The 20,932-nt window shown below is 44.5% G+C and overlaps 1 protein-coding gene across 3 annotated transcripts in view; it reads right to left on the minus strand.

The window, feature by feature from the left end:
• GRHL1 (grainyhead like transcription factor 1) overlaps window positions 1–20,924 on the minus strand; it is a 74,256-nt gene extending 53,332 nt beyond the window's left edge. Inside the window, exons 1-2 of one of the 3 annotated variants that reach the window (XM_084826660.1) lie at window positions 18,811–19,240; window positions 4,340–4,526 (exon numbers count right to left, since the gene is read on the minus strand). In XM_084826660.1, coding sequence (XP_084682786.1) covers window positions 4,340–4,526; window positions 18,811–18,857 — 234 coding nt within the window. In that variant the 5' untranslated portion in view covers window positions 18,858–19,240. Of the gene's footprint in view, window positions 1–4,339; window positions 4,527–18,810; window positions 19,241–20,873 lie in introns of those variants that run through there. The other 2 variants (XM_084826661.1, XM_084826659.1) reach the window with 2 other exon arrangements.
• Window positions 20,925–20,932: the final 8 nt, after the last annotated feature.

The following is a 20,932-nucleotide window of genomic DNA, read 5'->3' on the forward strand; positions in this document are numbered from 1 at the left end:
TCTCTCTCTCTCTCTCTCTCACACACACACACACACACACAGAGAGAGAGAGAGAGAGAGAAAGAGAAATGGATCAACACTGCATTTTGGGCTTTCCTTGGGGCATTGGCTGTGGAGACTGCCATGATGAGTACCGACACTTCAAAATGTACCACTGCATCTAAACCTCTCCGCCCAACATGCCACGATGGGGATAAAGATGGGGATCTCTCTGTAGCTCAGCCATGGAGCTGAGTTATGAAGAGATCCCAGTATTTATCCTTATCATGGTGCGCTGGAAATAGAGATTAGACCTCTCCCTGAGTTGCACAGAGGTTTGGATCTTCAACACCAGCATGCCATGCTCAAAGGTAAAGGGGTGGGGTCACAGGAAGGAAGCATTCCCAGCAAGGAGCTCTTCATGGGCCAGGTTGAGAAGGCTCATGGGCTGGATTAGGCCCGCAGGCCAGAAGTTTCCATGTCTGCCCCCTAAAGCCCTGATGTTCACCTCTTTCCCCTACACCTCTATTTGGACAGAACATTTTGCTTTTAAAGCATGATTTCCAGTTCCAGTAGCAATAAGCTGCATCCTTGCTTTCCAAGGATGCAAATATAATACTAACTGTTCTTTTAAGAAAGACTGGCTTAAAGGCAGATTTAAAAAATAAAGAAAAGGTATATGAGTAGTGGTCATAACTTTGACAGGCCTGAAGGTGACAATTTGTACTTTACTAAGTTTTCATATTTCCCATTAGATGGAAATTAGCTTGATATCCTTCAGTGCTGAAATCTGCTGCATCAGCAATACTTTGCATCCAAACACCTTTACGTAGCAAATACAAGCTATTTAAAAGGATAGTGGAAACACCCTCTTTAAGCAAGTAGTCATTAGTTAGAGGCTGATGACAACTTCTTTTTAAAACAGGAATACTGTGCTAAATAGCTTCCAGCACAAACTTAGCAAATCAGGTGAGTATGTGCACCAGAGAGAGAGAGAGAGAGAGAGCAGAAACACACACACACACACATATACATATATATAAGAAGTTGGTGTAAAGTGGCATACATATAAGAGAGAGTTTTAAATACTATGTGAGTGAGTCACGGAGCAATAGATGAACACAGAACCAAACCTGTAAGTACTTCCTTGTATGCTTTTAAGTCAACCATGACACACCTTGAAGGTCTATAATTTTCAGAACATAGATCTTTCATTGTTGATTTGTATGTTTCAGGAATTCCCATGTTGCACATCCAGAAACCAAGATGAACACTCTTAAGCACATGAAGGGTAAAAATACACATTAAAAGACAAACCTGGTGTTCCCAAACCTGTTTGAGTTTGTAATGCTAATGGGGAGGGCGGGGGCCATTTAACACTGGCAGATGGAGAAAGGGTTAAGCAGTGCCCACTGACTGTCCCCTGCAAATCTCTCCTGCATTTGGAGGAAGGAGGATCTCAAAACCTTCATTTGCCAAGGCAATGTGTAGTTATCTTATTAAAACTTGATCTGTATCTTTGTTCATACACACACACACACAAATTTTAACACAAACACACCCAGGTAATAGCTCAACATGAAAATTATGATTTGTTTTTGTCCATAGAAACTTTTGAGGAGGATAGCCTTGCTTGTGCTGGGATGTCGCTGTGCTGGTTGAGGGGTCCAAGGCCGACAGCTGCCAATCTAAGGTTCTCTTACCCAGTACTGCTGTTCTTTTCCAAGCCTTTCATAAGCTCTTATATTATTATTTTTTACAAGGTAGGTACTGGGGGGAAAATACATCAATGGGTCAGACTGGTAACCTTCCAAGTCCTGTAGCCGGTCCGTCAAGTTTTGGATATTTAGAATAAGCTTATACTAAAGTACAGTATTGCTGCAGTAAACTACTCAAGATTTAGGGGCCACCATCAACATGAGATTGCATTGCCCTGGCATTCATAATTAGCTACCTTTGGGGTACCTCACTTCTTTGGATTTGGATGATGGGCCAAGTTCTCCCTCACCTAGGTTTGGAACTGGGAAGCAGCCAAATAGTTGGAAAGAGACAATGTTGGTCTGCTTAAAATAGCCTTCCCCAACCTGGTTCCCTCCAGGTGTGTTGGACTACAACTCTCATAATGCTGGCTAGGGATTATGGGAGTTATAGTCCTGCACATCTGGAAGCCATCAGGTTGGGGAAGGCTAGCTTAGAACACCTTAGAATAGCATACCCCACCCTGGTGCCCTCCAGGTTGTAGCTTTAGAATGTAACTCCCATCAGCTCTAGGCAGGATGGCCAGTGATCACAGATAATGGGAATTAAAGTCCAAAACATCTGGAGGGCACCCAGGTTGGGGAAGTCTGCCTTAGAATCACAGCCATTCCATGAGATTGGTGTGCACTCTCACAAGAAAGCAGGCAAACCTCATGTGGCAGCTGTATGACGGTGTAAAGTAGCCTGCCCCAACCTGATGACCTCCAGACATTTTGGACTTTAGCTCCTACCAGACCCAGCCACCATGGCCAATGGTCAGGAATTCTGGAAGCTGTAGTTCAAAACATCTGGAGGGCATCAGGTTAGGGAAGGCTGGTATGAAGCACTAGCTAATAAAAAGCCAGCAGAACAAAGCAGATTCCTTGGAGACTCTCTCCTGACTTAATGGAGAGTCCACAAGGATAAGGAAAAACCAGATAAAGATGGAGCCTCATTTCCCCCCCACATACACACACACACACACACACACACAGCAGTTGTTGATCATCTGTCCCCCACTCCCCCAGTTCAATTTGTCAAGCCATTCTTAATTCAAAAAGGCATCTACTGGCTACGGCTCCATCTGGTAGCAGAGAAGACCACATATCATCAGTGGAGCATAGACCTATTTAGACATAACCTATTAGAAATTGAAAGAAACCTTCCATTTAATCCAGTTAAGGAAACCTTCCAGAGCTACACTGGTGTGGTGGGTCATAAGGAAGTTTAAGGAAGAGGATGCTCAGCTCCCAGGAAATCCAGTGCAGTTTGGACACTGATAGGTTGGGACATGGGAGGAGTCCTGCTGCAACAGACTGAGGGTCCATCTAGTCCAATGTCCTGTTTCCCACAGTGGCCAAACAGGTGGCTCAGGGAAGCCTACAAGCAGGCTATAAAGGCAACTTTCCTCTCCTGCTAGTCCTGCTCCCCAGCAACTGGTACTGACCGATAATACTGGCTCTGAAATCTAGAGGCTGCACATAACCATTATAATAGCCATCAACAGATTTTTCCTCTAGGAGAACCTGTGTGCTCTAGTGGTTAGAGTGTTGGACTGGGACTTGGGGGAACCCCAGTTCTAGTTCCCATTCAGCGATGAAATCCACCGGGTGACTTGGGGCCAGTCACTAACTCTCCGCATCACCTACCTCACAGGGCCGTTGTGAGGATGAGATGGAGAGGAGGAGGACCATGTAAGTGACCCTGGGTTCCTTGCAAGAAGAAAAAAGGCAGGATAGAAATGTAATAAATAAAAATAAAAGAGTCTGTCTAATCCCCTTCTAAACGCACCTAAACTGATGGCCATCAGCATATTTTGTTGTAGTGAATTCTATGTGGTAAGTACACTCTGTGTGAGGAAACACTTCATTTTGTCTGCCCTAAACCTCCTGCCAATCAGGTTCACTGGATGATTCAGAGTTCTCTCTCTCTCTCTCTCTCTCACACACACACACAGAGAGACAGAGAGAGAGAGAGAGTTCAGTTCCATTTAAGTGACCAGCCTGTCCCATATTAGTAACTATTACCTCAGCGCTTGATGCAGAGACAGCCTGGTGCAGTCAGGGATCAGAGGTGACAGGTAAGCAACAGCAGTACTTCCAAATTATCAAATGATAAACTGCAATTTCCATATAAAGATGGCATAACCCAAGAACCTATCTATTCCATAGTTTAGGGATAATCTTTTGCCTTAATTCTAGGTTTATAATAAGTTAATCCTCACTGTTTCTCTCTCTCACACACACACACACACATGCACACACACACACACACACACACCCTCTTTCTCTCTAATTTTCTTTTCATTTCATAACATTAAAGACAGCATCCATCAACAAAGCCTACCAGCAGCAGGTGAAAATGTACAACGCCTCAACCTATTAAAGAGACCTTCCAGAACAGGTTGTTTAGTCATATCTGGGAAAAAATACTTATCTGATACAATTTTGTTTTTGCAACGAGTCATGTAACTAGAAGTTCTCATCACGCTATTTGTAGCCACTACAAAAGCAGCAGTATTCTGCTCTCCACAAAGTGGCAATGATTTGGCATTTATTATTTCATTCAGGAGTCTCCGTGAATCAAAGCACACTGGAGCCTGTCCCCAGTTACAAGGCGCTACCTTGTAGTAGTCGTAGAGAAGGCCCAAGGCAGCGGCACTATCTTCATCCCCATTGATGCTCATCATGGCTTTGGTCGCTGCTGTAAGAGGGTTTTCAAGGAAGGATTTCCACGCTTCATCCTCACTGGTATATGGTCGCCTCTGGGAGTACAGAGCATCATTCTGAAGAACCAAGACTGGCCTTTTGCTTTAGAGAGAGATGAAACAGAACACAATTAGAGATGAAACAAACGCAATCACACTCTGACTTCATTCCGCTTAGAGGGAGAAAAACACCACATCATATTTGCATTCTGCAGACAGAAATCTTTCCTTTGATCTCTACTCTTTAAGCAGCGTGGCCTTTGCATACTAAACCAACAGCTGTATTTAAAAAAAAATTAATATCCCATTTCTCTTTTTAAAAAGACACCAAGGCCAAGCATTGCAAAATCTATCTGTTTTCGTTAACTTTTGGTTAACAAATGTTTAAAGTTGTAACTGGGACTTAAGGGAAGGTGAGCTCAATTTTAATTAGGCTACTATCTTGATGTCCTTCTAGGCATTATACTTAGATACTACTTCTGTGATTTAAAGATGTTAAGATTTGCATGGATGTATAATTACCTGCCTTGTATCAAGTCAGATGATTAGTTCCCAGGAGTCTGAGAGAGACAACATATTTAGCCTGGGACTTTATGGGCTGGATCCAATAGGACCCTTGTGTGGGTACCCCAGGCCCGCCAGTGGTGGCTGCAATGTAGCACTTCCACGGGCAAGTGCCAAAACGAGCGGAAACGCTCGGTTCTGGAAGGGGCAAGTCGTACCCCTTCCAGAAATGAGGGTTTCTACTCATTTCAGTCCATGCAAAGGTCCTATTGGATCCAACCCTATATGTCGAAGACATGAGCTTTGCCAATTAACTATAACAGCCTCCCCCAACCTGATGCCCTCCAGGTGTGGCTGGGGATCATGGGAGTTGTAATCTAACACATCTGGAGGGCATCAGGTTGGGGACCACTGAGATATAAACTCCCAGTTATTTTGCCCTGGGGGTGTGGGGAGACCTAAAGCTTATAAAATTTAGGAAAAAAGCTTCACAGAAAGTAGTCATTGTAGAGGAATACAATGGGAAGCAAATGGCAAAAATCCAACATGCTTTAAGCTATACCCTTGGTTTTTGAATGCTGGAGATGGACAGTACCAGAGCTTTTTGACATCCTTGAGGGCAAGAGCGCAACAGCCCAGACTACACTTAGGCATCTAGATCTCCAGTGCTACACACATTCAACTGACCCGCCAGTCAATAACCTTATCTCCGGCTGATTCAGTCTGTGCACAAAATAGTTTGAAAAATACCAAAATGCGCACCTGACTCAAGCAGATCAGAAAGGACACAGACCTATAGCGTAAAATGCCAGCTCAAGCGAAGCTTTTCATTAGCAGTGACAATGTTGGACAAACTCATCAGTGGCTTGTATTTCTTAGCTCTGTAAATACACTTACACTGAGGTCTTATACATATATGCAAGCTTTTTCATTTCTTATGCATCCACTACAAGCGGTATCCAAAATGTTTACTTTGGCCTAGATCTCATTGGAGACCAGCCCCAGTCTAACATGAGGGGCATCTCTGAAAGGAGGTGTTTTTTTTACCTGACTGGGTGCTATTTCGTTATTGTTCTGCTTTTTGTTGTGCTTTTAATTGATTTGCTTTTCTGTTACATTTTAATTAAGATGCTTTTAATTCTGCATTTTATTACTGTTAGCTGCTTTGAGTGCTATTTTTGGTGGAAAAGCAAGATATAAATGTAATAAATAAATAGATTTAAGGTAGAATATTTTTAGACAAAAGGTAATTTTTACAATGTTGTTTGCAAGACGTTGCCCAGCACTGACTTTGTCCCAGCCGATGAACCGATACTGCCTGAGCTGGCTTTAAACCAGTTAAAACACAGTTTTCCTTGAGCATACACAAAGGTTAGTTAGTATTTAAGACAGAATTTGAGTTTTGCTTAAAATATTGCTGGGCAGGATGGAGCCACACAAACACAAGATACCATCAGTCCTTGAAGCCACAACAGCAACACCAGAAACCAACATTGTCTACAGGTACCTACTACATTCTCGGTTCACTTCATGCATTTGAAAAGAACAAGGCTGCTTATAAAAGCTCATGCCACAGCACTTCGCATTTGCCACTCAGGAGGAATACAGGCTTGCTTCTGGAACTCAGGAATCTTATGAGTGGATCACATAGCATAGGCATTTTGCTCCCACACCCTGACACACAAACAAACAGCCCAAAGGACAACAAGTACTTCAGCCAACCAGCAGGTCCCCAACAAAAGCAACATTCTGTTGGCTGGCTCTTCTAGGAAGACATATATGGACACCAAGCTAGATGCCACACTGAAGGCTACAGAGTCTGTCCTTGGCCTCCTTTGGTTGCAACTGCTTGGATGAGTTTCAGTTGCCGATGCTAAAGGAAGCTGATGCGGCGGCTTGAGGAAGTGTAGCCAACCCCTTGCAAACTTGATCTTTACCCTGCCAGTTCTGGGAATCTGGTCACATAGGGCAGTATTCAGTGCTGTCCATGAGCCTCTGCTAATTGCGTTGCACCAGCAGGACCCACCACCAGTGCAACAGAAAGTGGATGCTTCCTAGAGCAACCTCAGGAATGAAACGCTTGTAGGACAGGTCAGCGAAGCTCCCTTCTGCTACCTCTGCTGACCTGTCCCATTCTGGAAATGAGCAATTCCATTTTGGCGGTGGTGGGTCCTGCTGGTGCACTAGCAGCACTGGATACCGCCCTTTGGTCACACTCAGGGTGGCCTCTTATGCACCACCAAAAACGAAGAGAGGCATCACCAAGAAAAAGAGGATAAAAGGGGACAGAAATAAGTCCTAAACATGCACAGGATGAACCCTACGTTGCCATTCTTGGAAAAGGAGATTACGTACATATTGGCAGCTCAACTTCATCCAATCTTGGATGATCCAAGTGACCTAGATCAGCCTTACCCAACCTGGTCCTCTCTAGATGCTTTTGACTGCAACTCCCATAATCCCTGACAATTGGCTGGGTCTGATGAGCACTATAATCCAAAACCACTGGAGGGTACCTGGTTGGCAAAGGCTGATCTAGATCCTTACCAATCAGGTTTTCAGGCCACTTATGGCAGCCTTCTCCAAGCTGCTGCCCTCCAGATGTTTTGAGCTTTGATTCCCATCAACTCTAGCAAGAATGGCCAATGATCAGGAATTCTGGGAGCTGTAATCCAAAACATCTGGAGCATCAGGTTGGGAAAGGCTGGCTTATGGGACTGAAACTGCCTTAGTTACAGACTTATGTCAGGAGAAGGACAGCAGGAGTGCAACCCTACAAATTCTCCTGAGAGGCTTTCAATACTATCAGCTAGGATATCTTAGCAGAGGTAGATGACAGATGGTGGTGTCGGGCATGCTGCTCCACCCCATGGCAATTTCTCCTGTGGGGTTCCACAAGGTTCAATTTTTCTCTCCCATGCTATTTAATACCTATCCTACATGAAAACATTCAGCACAGATATCCAGGGATTTGGGGTGGGTGGGTGTCACCATGCAATATGAATGAAGGTATCAGAGGCAGTAAGCCTATGTATACCAGTTGCTGGGGAACATGGGGTGGGAGGGTGCTTTTGCACTCGTGTCCTGCTTGTGGCTTCCTGGTTGACAGCTGGTTAGCCGCTGTGCGAACAGAATGCTGGACTAGATGGACCCTTGGTCTGATCCAGCATGGCTTGTCTTATGTTCTTGTGTTCTTAAGGTGAAGCAATGGATTCACAGGTGTCTGAAATCAGTGATCAACTGGATGAAGGCAAATCAATTGAAACTCAACCTATGTAAGATGGAGAGATTTATGGCAGGGCAGTCAACTGATTAGGAAGTAGGGGGTTTGCCTGTTTTGGATGGGGTCACTCTCCTGCTTAACGACCACATACACAGTCTGGTAGGCACTTCAGGATATACCAATGCTCTTGGATGTCCAAGCTGTGCCTTTCACAGAGATCACCTTTTTTTCCAGCTTAAACTAACTCACCAGCTGCGCCCTCTCCTGGAAAAGAGGGAGCCTCTCACTGTCAGATATGTCCAGATAACTTCTAGATTAGACTGCTGTAATGTCTTCTATGTGGAGCTGCTCTTGAAGAGAGTTTGGAAGTTGCAATTAGCCCAAAACATGACTGCATGCTTAGGAGCTGTTGCTAGCCACAAAGGTCCATATTTCACCAGCACTGAGATAACTACACTGTGTGTTAATTTTATTTCCAGGCGAAATTCAAGATTATGCTGTTCACCTCTAAAGTCCTAAATGGCTTAGGATCAAGAGACCTTGGACTGGATGCCTCCTACTATATCAACTTCCTTGGGCACTTATGATTTGTGACATAATTCACTTCAAAATTTTCATACAAGTGATATGTAAATATAATACATAAATATTATGTTATATTATAAAATAATGATGATGACAATCTGACAGGCTCCTGTTTCATGCACCTTTCTTGACATTAGACTAGCACTCACAAAAAAATGGCGTTATTCTGTGGTGGCACCAGGAAGGATGGGATAGAAAGGCAGTATATAATATTTTAAGGAGGATTTTACTGCATATCAGGCACCTATGTGAGGTAAAATGTGTGACAAGTATGTGCGCCCACCTTCAGTCTGTAACTGTCATTCATCTCCATTTCCCTTTCCTACCTGGCCTGAACCACAAGCTGGCAAAACCTAGTATGGAAACTAAAGCAGTTGGCCAAGGAATTTGGGGGAAAAGGACATCGTGATCCGCAGATCCAAAATGGAGAGATTTATATTTCAAACCAGGTTGCCAGGCTACAACTTGGGAGATTAAGAGGGTTCTGAGACAGTGCAAGAGGAAATAGCTGCAGTGCCTCCCACCCCATTCCTTCTAGTCCTTTCACCTGCCCATTCCCCTCCCCGGCCAGCTATGTGGTAAAACTAGAGTCCTACTTGCTAAAGCAGGCAAAGGAGGAGCAGCAGCTATAGTCTCTCCTGTTTAGAAATATAGGCAGGATCTCAGAGACACAGTTTTGATGCCCTTAATTTGAAAACTGACGGCTCTGCCCAGACAGTCAGCAGGGATTCCCAAAATTAATGTGCTATCTGTGAAATACTAAACGTACAGTTCCTCCACAAACCCCTTATTTAGTGACAGAGGAGAAGAAACTTTGTTCTCTTTTCCTCCTCCCCCTTCCTTGTTCTATGTGAATGGAACTATTAATGTTGATTTTACTTCATAATGCAACTGGAGAAAAATATTGTTCTGTAGCCCACTACATCCTCAAACAAACATCTGCTCATGGATAAGATGCAACACCTCTCTGCCAGTTTACAGCTGTTCTCATTTACATCAAAACTGCCCAGTAGTTAGATTAAGCAAAGAGTTTGTCCCTTACCAAAGTCTAGAGATTCACAGTTGAGAAGGATCTGAACCTGGTTCCTCTGCCTCCCATTAGACACTGCACTACAATGGACTCAAGAATTAATTTAGCCAAGACAATGAAACCAGAGTTATTATCCTGGGCATTACAGCGACCCATTCACACCTACTCACAAGTTAACACCACATATAATATTTTTACAGGCTACCTGTATCTTTATCTACCAAAGTATAGTCAAGGTATATTGTAAGAACAGAGTACTTGATCCAAGTATTTCCAGCAGAGTCTGTAAAGTTACCATTAGTGTGTGTGTTAGCCACATTAGCCAGTGTGTGGTGTAGTGGCAAGAGTGTTGGACTAGGAGCTGGGAGATCCGGGTTCTAGTCCCCACTCGGCCATGGAAGCTCACTGGGTGACTTTGGGCCAGTCACAGACTCTCAGCCCAACCCACCTCACAGGGTTGTTGTTGTGAGGATAAAATGGAGAGGAGGTGGATAATGTAAGCCGCCTTGGGTTCCTTGCAAGAGGAAAAAAAAGGCGGGGTATAAATGCAATAAAATAAAATAAAAAATAAAATAGTTGTGAACACAGTCCAGCCATATGCAAATAACAAAAGTTGAAGCCACTTTTAAGTATTGACATAGGACTGTTTCATACATTGCATAGGAATAAGCCCGTTTGGCACTGCGTGTACAGTCAAATAGCCATAACCAATCCCAGCTTTGAGACAAGGGCACCTGTATGAACATATGATTCCAAACACCTGTTTAAAAGAAACAGTGTGGTATAGTGGTTAAAGTGCCTGACTAGGAGCAGGGAGTCCCATATTAAAGTTTCTATTCAGCTATGAAGCTCATTGGGTGACCTTGGGTCAGTTACTACTTCTCAGCTTCATCTACCTCACAGGACTGTTGTGAGGAGAAAATGAAGGCAAAGGGAGAGAACCTAGTAGCACACCACCCTGACCTCCTTAGGGAAAGGATGGGATAGAAATGTAAACAATAAATTTGTCATATTCACACTTTTCGGGGTTGTACACCTGAATTTTTGTTGTTGTTCAGTCGTTCAGTCGTGTCCGACTCTTCGTGACCCCATGGACCATAGCACGCCAGGCCTTCCTGTCCTGCGCTCTCTCCCGGAGCATGCTCAAGTTAATATTCATTGCATCCGTGATGCTATCTAGCCATCTCATCCTCTGCCGTCCCCTTCTCCTTTTGCCTTCAGTCTTTCCCAGCATCAGGGTCTTTTCCAGGGAGTTTTCTCTTCGCATTAGGTGGCCAAAATATTGGAGCTTCAGCTTCATTAGCTGTCCTTCCCAATGAGCACTCAGGGTTGATTTCCTTTAGGATGGACTGATTTGACCTCCTTGCAGTCCAGGGCACTCGTAAGAGTCTTCTCCAGCACCACAGTTCAAAAGCATCAATTCTTCGGCGCTCAGCCTTCCTTATAGTCCAGCTCTCACAGCCATACATTACTACTGGGAAAACCATAGCTTTGATTAGACGGACCTTTGTCGGCAAGGTGATGTCTCTGCTTCTTACTATGCTGTCTAGGTTGGCCATAGCTTTCCTCCCCAGGAGCAAGCGTCTTTTAATTTCATGGCTGCAATCACCGTCTACGGTGATCTTGGAGCCCAAGAAAGTAAAATCTGTCACTGCTTCCATTTCTTCCCCTTCTATATGTCAGGAAGTGATGGGGCCAGATGACATGATCTTAGTTTTTTTAATGTTGAGTTTCAAACCAGCTTTTGCACTCTCCTCTTTCACCCTCAACAAGAGGCTCTTGAGATCCTCTTCGCTTTCTGCCATTAGGGTGGTATCGTCTGCATATGGGAGGTTGTTGATAATTCTCCCAGCAATCTTAATTCCGACCTCTGATTCATCCAACCCGGCATTTCTCATGATGTACTCTGCATATAAGTTAAATAAGCAGGGTGACAATATGCAGCCTTGTCGTACTCCTTTCCCAATTTTGAACCAATCGGTTGTTCCATGTCTGGTTCTTACTGTTGCTTCTTGACCCTCGTACAGGTTTCTCAGGAGACAGGTAAGGTGGTCTGGTACTCCCATCACTTTCAGAATTTGCCACAGTTTGTTGTGATCCACACAATCAAAGGCTTTAGCGTAGTCAATGAAGCAGAAATAGACGTTTTTCTGGAATTCACTTGCTTTCTCCATGATGCAGCGAATGTTGGCGATTTGATCTCTAGTTCCTCTGCCTCTTCTAAACCCAGCTTGTACTTCCGGTAGTTCTCGGTTTGCATACTGCTGAAGCCTAGCTTGTAGGATTTTGAGCATCACCTTGCTGGCATGTGAAATGAGCGCAATTGTGCGGTAGTTTGAACACTCTTTGGCGTTGCCCTTCTTTGGAATTGGAATGTAAACTGACCTTTTCCAGTCTTGTGGCCACTGTTGAGTGTTCCAGATTTGTTGACATATTGAATGCAGCACTTTAACAGCATCACCTTTTAGGATTTTAAATAGCTCGGCTGGAATACTGTCATCTCCGCTAGCTTTGTTGTTACTAATGCTTCCTAAGGCCCACTTGACTTCACTCTCGAGGATGTCCAGCTCAAGTTCAGTGACCACACTATCATGGCTATCAGGGACATTCAGATCTTTCCTGTATAGTTCTTCTGTGTATTCTTGCCACCTCTTCTTAATCTCATCTGCTTCTGTTAGGTCCCTGTCTTCTTTGTCCTTTATCATGCCCGTCTTTGCACAAAACGTTCCCTTGAGATCTCCAATTTTCTTGAAGAGATCTCTAGTCTTTCCCATTCTGTTGTTTTCCTCGATTTCTTTGCATTGTTCATTTAAGAAGGCCTTCTTGTCTCTCCTTGCTATTCTCTGGAACTCTGCGTTCAGTTGGGTATATCTTCCCCTTTCTCCCTTGCTTTTCGCTTCCCTTCTTTCGTGAGCTACTTGTAAAGCCTCATCAGACAGCCACTTGGCTTTCTTGCATTTCTTTTTCTTTGGGACGGATTTTGTTGCTGCCTCCTGAACAATGTTACGGACCTCCGTCCATAGTTCCTCAGGCACTCTGTCTATCAGGTCTAATCCCTGAAATCTATTCCTCACCTCCACTGTATATTCATCAGGGATATGATTTAGGTCATACCTGAACGGTTTAGTGGTTTTCCCGACGTTCTTCAATTTAAGCCGAAATTTTGCAAGAAGCAGCTCATGATCTGAGCCACAGTCAGCTCCAGGTCTTGTTTTTACTGACTGTATGGAGCTTCTCCATCTTTGGCTGCAAAGGACATAATCAATCTGATTTCGATATTGACCATCTGGTGACGTCCATGTGTAGAGTCGCCTCTTGTGCTGTTGGAAAAGAGTGTTTGCTATGATCAGCATGTTCTCTTGGCAAAACTCTATTAGCTTTTGTCCTGCTTCATTTTGTACACCAAGGCCATGCCTGCCTGTTATCCCGGTGATTTCTTGACTTCCTACTTTAGCATTCCAATCCCCTATGATGAAGAGGACGTCTTTTTTTGGTGTTAGTTCTAGAAGGTGTTGTAGGTCTTCATAGAACCGATCAACCTCAGCTTCTTCGGCCTCAGTGGTTGGGGCATAGACTTGAATTACTGTGATGTTGAATGGTTTGCCTTGGATTCGTCTAAGGGATTCTTGCCCACAATAGTAGATATGATGGTCACCTGAATTAAATTCACCCATGCCTGTCCATTTTAGTTCGCTGATTCCCAAGATGTCGATGTTCAATCTTGCCATCTCATGTTTGACCACCTCCAGCTTACCTTGATTCATTGATCTGACATTCCAGGTTCCTAAACAATATTGTTCTTTACAGCATCGGATTTTCTTTTCACCACCAGACACATCCACAGCTGAGTGTCCTTTCGGGTTTGGCCCAGCCGCTTCACTCTTTCTGGCGCTACTTGGAAATACTCTCTGCTCTTCCCCAGTAGCATATTGGACACCTTCCGACCTGAGGGGCTCATCTTCCGGCGTCATATCTTTTAGCCTTGTGATACGTTCCATGGGGTTTTCTTGGCAAGAATACTGGAGTGGGTTGCCATTTCCTTCTCCAGTGGACCACATTTTGTCAGAACTCTCTGCCATGACCTGTCCGTCTTGGGTGGCCCTGCACGGCATAGCTTATGGCTTCACTGAGTTACGCAAGCCCCTTCGCCACAACAAGGCAGTGATCCATGAAGGGGACCTGAATTTTAGTGAATGCCTAAAAACATAATGTGTGGAGAGAGCAGTTGCCAAAGGATGCCAGTGCTAGAACTTGAAATCGGGACTCTGTATACAGCTGCCCCATGCGGTAAGCTGCAAAACTGCATGGGGGAGGGGGAATCTCCCTGGACAGAAAAGTATTCTCAGGCTCTGGACTGGCCTGACCTCCAGGGTGAGCACTGGGGCTGCCCAGACAGGAAGTGCTGCAAAAAGCTTCCTGTCTGGGTGAGACTTTGCCTGAGGAACAACAGTTTTCATGGCTCTCACTCTCTGGCATGGTCGCTCAGTTTGCCTCCTACTGCTCCTTATGGCTCAGCCCAGACACCAGTAGAACTAGCTATGTTTAATTCCTGAAGACTAAGGGCTAAAATACACATTATACATAGTGTGGAACTGATCCTCACCACTTTTGGTTTACTTTACTAATCCTGATTTGGATTGGGACCATTGTGGGCAGATAGGGGAGGTTTAAAGCTTCTCACCCAAGCCACTCCCCTCTCCAAATTTCACACGCAAACAAGGACTAAAAAAAAAAAGCTTCTCAATTGGCACTATTGCCATTGGCTCTGTTGGTTTAAACGTCCCCAGTAGTCCCGATCCATATTGGGGCCCACACACACTAAGGTAAACAAAATGGTGGGGATATGGAAATCAAGGACATCCATGCAATCTTGAACTATGTCTCAGCTGTATGGAAATTACCAGATGGCAATAGGAAATGGATGATACGAGCCTTCATGACAGCAAAAAGACTAATACTCCCAAGACTAGAAAGAGAAATCCACCCCATCTATAACATATTGGACAGAAAGTCTCACAACTCCAGTAGCTTCGTCCAGAGAAACATACCAATATTTCGTCGGCATACCTAGAACTATGGGTGTAATGATACTTGATTGTATTGTTATGTTTTTGTCCTGTTTTATTTATTTTATATTTTATTGCTGTTGTGACTTTAAATGCGTGTGTAGTTTGTAATAACTGTTAAAACCTGAATACAAGCATTAATACAAAATAGAGAGGATCAGGTGCACGCTACATATTTAACACAGTGTATAGTTTAGCCCTAAGCAAGTCTTGCTAGAGTTCATTCTTAATGTTCAAAAAAAGGTGTTTCTGACACGAGTGTCACTTTACACAGGAGCCCTATATGTACCCTTGTAACATGCGCCAAGCATATATGTGTCTATTTTGCCCCACAAACATTCCAGTTGGGGTCAGGCTCTGGTGTGTCTGATTCACACTGTGTCCATGTGTGTTCTCATCATCATGTGACACACAGGATACATGCAATTTCCTACACAGAAGCAATATCTGGGTTTTTAAAATGGTGTAAAGCAGACCTAAGACGGCCCTAGCAGCAGAGGGAGCAAGCGATCAGGAGAAAGAACTTTGGGGCGGTGGGGGAGTGCAGGATCATTGGGAAGGGTTCAGCTTAAAAGGGGCAAAGGAAAAAAAAAAGCCATTCAGATCCGAAGTTGAACAGCTAGTAATATGAAAACCTGGCAAACTCCAACGGCATGTTTTTCTTAGGTCTCCTGTCTCACTGCAGTACCTCAAATAAAATGCACAAATGCCTTAAAGGTAATCTAGCTCAGTTTAAAAGAAGTGCAGAAAGAATTATCGAGAGCTATCGACAAAGCACAGGGTTTGGCAGTAACTCAATCCCTGAACAGGACTGCAGGTTCCTTTAGGAAAATGAGACCATGTTTTCTGAAAAAGACAATGAAATATATGTGTGTATATTTCTCTGACAGCTGCCTTGTGTCATGTTTTAGATTCTGAAGGGTCTATTGGCACAGTGAACTGTGCATACAATACGAAATGGCATTTAGCAAGGCCTGGAAATAAGTCTTCTATTGTGCATGTAATTACTTCATAACTACTGGTTTATTTTCTGCTTGAATAATTTGCACACAAAAAAGACAGGAAAACATTACAGCAGTAAGCGCTCTGTGCACTGAGGGGATAATATAGTTATAACACAGTGCTTGGATGTTTCCAGATGAGGCTTTTATTGCTCCATCACCTGCCCCAATCATGGAATGGGGGGGGGGGATGTTGTCATTTTCTTATTTTCTACTTGTAACCTTCCCGTGTTTTCCCATAGCTTTATTTTATTTATTTTTATTTATTTATTAAATTTATTAATCGCCCATCTGGCTGGTCACCCAGCCACTCTGGGCAATGTACAACAATAAAAACAGTTCAAAACAATAAAATGTAACATTAAAAACATCACATTTCTAAAATTACCCTAACTCACCCCAAATGCTTGCCTGAACAACCATGTTTTTAATGCATGGCGGAAGCTCATTAAAGAAGGGGCATGGCGGAGTTCCCTACGGAGGGAGTTTCACAGAGTGGGGGCCACCACAGAGAAGGCCCTCTCCCTCGTGCTCACCAGCCTCTTCCATCTCCCCCCCCCCCACCCCGCAGAAAATCTGTTCAGGAGAAAAAGATTACCCTCCATCTGGAAATGCCCATAGTCTTACCTGGCAAAGAGCGTTAGTCTTTTTCTTTGAGTTTTGTTTGCACTGTAGAATTTGGCAGTGCTTACCTTGCTAATCAGGACTAGTTTTAGGGCAACTAAACAATTAAAGACTATTTTATGCTACAGTCTTATGCACACTTACCTGGGAAAAAGCCCAACTGAATTCAGTGGGACTTACTTCTGAGTAGACATGCATAGGATTGCACTGTTAGTTGATCTGTCATCTGCTTTAAGAAATCTATGGTCCACTCCCTTGACCAGTAATGCTTAGTAGCATGTATTGTTTGTTTAGACCAGTCCTCCACAACCAGTATGCTCCATATGTTTAGACTACAACTGGTCTAAATGGTGGCTGGGGCTGATGGAAATTGAGATCCAAAACATCTGGACCGCAGCAGGTTGAAGAAGGTGGATTTAGACCAATTTCACATGAATTATGTTAACTTGTTGCCTTTTATAGACTAACAAGGGAGAGGGGAGAGGTGAAGAAGACAGGGAGATTTTCTAAAGAAAAGTGTTTTCCTTTAAAATGTTTGCACAATTATGAGCTCCAACAGCCTCAGTAATGGCAGAGAGCCATTTGGAAATTCAATCCCTCCCCCACAACAAACTCACCTGGGAACCAGAGAGGGCTTTATATCAGGATGGGAACAACAATTACATAAAACATTTACAAGAAACAATTGAGAGAACTGACCTGCATAGAAAAGACACTTGCCAAACAAAAGGCAGTTTGGCCAGGTGGTCTGATTGAGTCTTTTCACAGTAATCAAAGAGATCTAGTAAGAATTATTCTAAATGCTGACCATACATGTGCAGAATTTCTTTTGACATTCTAAGTGGTGAATGGCATTCCAGTCATAATACAACTGAGCTGGACAAATTCATATATGAAGAGGCATTTTACAAACTTTGGTCACAACCTCTTAATCCTCTCTATTGGAGCATGCTTGCATAACAGCTTAGAAAACATCTTGGCAACTGTCACATCTGGGGGCTATACAAATGTTGCAAGTCTCTCTTACTAATACCTACTATGCTCTGCAACGCAGATCTCTGGAAAAGAGAAGAAAACTTAGTAATCAAAATGATTTAAAACTTTAAGCCAGTAGTTGTGGGGGGGGGGGCAAGGGGAGAATCAGAAGTTGTATTCATGTTTGCTCTCCGCTATGTCATCATACTAAATGAACTCATGATTTTAGGGCTCAATGCTTCTCCCATTGGTAGTTAAATCTAATTTGGTAGTCACTGAAAGATTAGTTAAAAAGTAACTACTCAAAGGCAACATGAAAAATTCCAGGATTTGAAATAATTATTACCTCCCTCCTTACAAACAAAACTATTTGACTAAGCCTGCAATCCTATGCACATTTTACCTGGGAGTAAGCTCCATGTGATCACAGTGGGACTTACTTTTGAGCATACATGCATAGGATTGCGCTGTAGCTAAAACACCCATAGCAAACACAGCAAAACCTCACGTTGTTGCACTCGCGGCAGTGGAGAATAGGATACCTTTTCTTAGTGGGAATTTGCAGGAAACCACACTTCAGTTCTAAGAAAGTCAAGTATGCAGTTACTACAACAAGTGTTACTTCTGCCATCCAACTTCAAACACACACACACACACACCGAAGGTTCTACAATGGATGTTCTCCAGCTTTCAGCTAGAATACACAGTAAAACAGAGATTCTTATACACCTGAGTGCAGCTGAATGCCCTCCTATGAAGGGACGCTTTCACTCTATTTGCAAGTCACACCGGCAACTAGACGGCATCTATGCTGCCTGCCAAGCAGGAAGATGACAATGTGCCACTGTCCATACATATTCAACACTTGGCTGATCAGCATTATTGCCCTCGAGTCCCTTCCATGGCATTAAGCTTAATGAAGCATCAGATCTGATTTAGATCTTCTAAGCCAGAAGATGAGTTTCTCCAAGTGCATCAGTGATGTCCTTCCAAAAGGTACTCATAACAAGCACTGTAATTGTAACCCTAACCAAAACCTAATATGCTTCTATATTTTATTGCATCAGGTATGGTTCTATTGCCTCCTCAGTTTCTCAACTGACACAGAGTTAAGAATCAGTTCTGAAAAATGGCCAAAATTATGTTGTCAACCACCTGCTTGAAAGAGATGCTTAAGAAGGCTGCAACACACAAAAAGTCAATGCCACAACTTCCATTCTAATATTACCATTGATCAGCAATCCCACCAGAACACACAATCGCTGAAATCTGAAAGACCTTGCTAGATGTTACCTATCACTCCAACTATCATCCCCTCCCCACCTCCCCATTGCAGAAAAAACCCCTCCCCCAATTGCTGGAAGACGACATCAGATTACCTGGACAAATCCACCTTCCCTGGAGGATGTGTTTCATAAAAATCCATCAGTTCCTTCTCCAACAGGACATTAAGCAGGGGCCTTCTGATATCCACAGACTAAATCTGCACATCGGGGTCTAATTGCACACCAGAGTCTAAATGCTCAGCAAAGTCTTTTTAAAATTAGAGCAACAATGTTCAAGGAATTAAAAAAAAAAAAACTTAAGGCGTGACTCGAGTAATGATGCCTCAGTTGAGGGAGCGCCTTCATTGCCCAGCCCTTGTCCTTGTCTTCAAATAAGGTGGGAAGAAGCACACACAACCCTCCATCAGATTCCCGCATGAGACAAAGCAATCAAGACAAGGTGAGGGGGTCTGGACTGGAACCACCTCTGTGGTTTTTTTTGTTGTTATTGAAAGGTGGAGACTCGAAGCTCCTCCTGACAGACAAGGGATTATTCGTCACCACTCAGCATTAAAGAGAGGGAGGAGGAGATGGAGGGGGGGGGGGAGTGACCAGCGCCGCAGCAGAAGTGTCACGTTTCAAAGCCAAACTCTTCTCAGCTGTGGCTTCAAGTGGAAAGAGGACAATACAACCAGAAGCACCCGAATGGTTAGGGGATGGGTGAGCTGACTTGGCCGAGCCATACCCAGAACGTAAGCATAAACATGCGTGCGCAAAGCCACAGAGTCAGGGGCTCCAAAACTTTCCAGCGCTCCCTGCCTATACTCTTGCAATCTGTAGTCAGTCCTTAAGTGCCCAGTTTAAATCAGGGTAAGGTTGTAGTACATTCGTGCAGGATCCAGCCAAAGTTAAGCATTTAAGTCCCACTGGTTTTCGCGGGAGAATTAGACATGTGCTTAAATCGCTCTCTCTCTCGTTAAAATCATACGGACTTTAAATGACGGGGACTTTAAATGATCTAACGTGGCCCCGAAAGCGACCATATCGGTATACGACGTAACATATACACACCCTTTCGGACTGTAGCCTTTTGCACACGACAAGTTCGTCTAAACTCATCGGGGCTTACTTCAGAGTAAAGCTGCCCAGGCGCTGGGTCTCGGTCTGAATGAGGTCGATCCAATCGAGAACACATTTCCCGCAGCCGAAAAGGGAACTACTTTGATGGTCAATACAATGAGAAAATACCACAAGGCAGAATGAGCCTGCTTTCTGGAGAAGGAGCCACGAAGGCAGGCAGGCCCTCCAGACACGCACACTGCCGGTGTCGGGGACAGAGGGGGACACCGCCCGCTGTGCGCAGGCGGCCTGGAGAGGCCTGCGAGAGGCAGTGCGCGAAGACGATGATCGGGTGCAGAACAGCACCAAGGGGCCGAAACAAATTCGCGTTGCGGAGCCCAAGTCGCAGCAGCAGACACAGGTGTCACAAGGAAACAGAGCTCGCGCGCGCGCGCGCACACACACACACAGTATACCTAGGGCCGGGTCACGGTCGTTTTTGAAAAGTTTCAGGCATCTGATCAAAGGCAGTTTTCAACAGCGCACACTCGAAGCCCCTGAACACGCGTCAGTTGCGCCTTTAGAACACGCGTCAGTTACTCCCCCCCTCCCCGCTCAGAAGAACCCAGGCGGCCCAAGGGGCCGATTTAGGATTCCATTGTTTTTCTGCGTAGGTTAACGGCGAGGCGAAGGCTCCACTCTGCCTTTATGGTTGAAACGGAACTAGAGGGAGGCAGTTGCTCCGGATTCATTCAACCCGACTGCTCCGTCGATTGCTTTTCCAAGCATGGGTGATCGCGGTGAAGGGGTGAAGTAAAACCGTCCTTAAAAGCCCCTTTCCCACGGCTCAGCTACCCCAATGGTGGGGAGGAGGAGGAACGATCCACCCACCCACCTTTTGTGCCTGCACTTTTTCCCTGCTGGGGACCGAGGTTCTACCCCAAGCAGTACACGGGTCATCAGATCGTGTGAGCCCCCTCCCCTCTCCCGATCCACATCAGCAATAGCAATAATAGCAGCGGGAGGAGTGCCAGGGGGTGAAATCCCACAGGAGGGGAAGGGGTGGGGTTGAGCGTGGGGTGGGGGCAGAAGCACCGGTCGGACCTGCCCGGACTCACCCCCTTTCCCTCTCCTCCTTCCAGTCTGCCCAGCTCGATCACTTACTTGTCGTACTCTT

Source organism: Heloderma suspectum, chromosome 1 (genome assembly GCF_057233095.1).
Source record: "Heloderma suspectum isolate Gila_16-S chromosome 1, 16-S_ref, whole genome shotgun sequence".
NCBI classification, from domain to species: Eukaryota; Metazoa; Chordata; class Lepidosauria; order Squamata; family Helodermatidae; genus Heloderma; species Heloderma suspectum.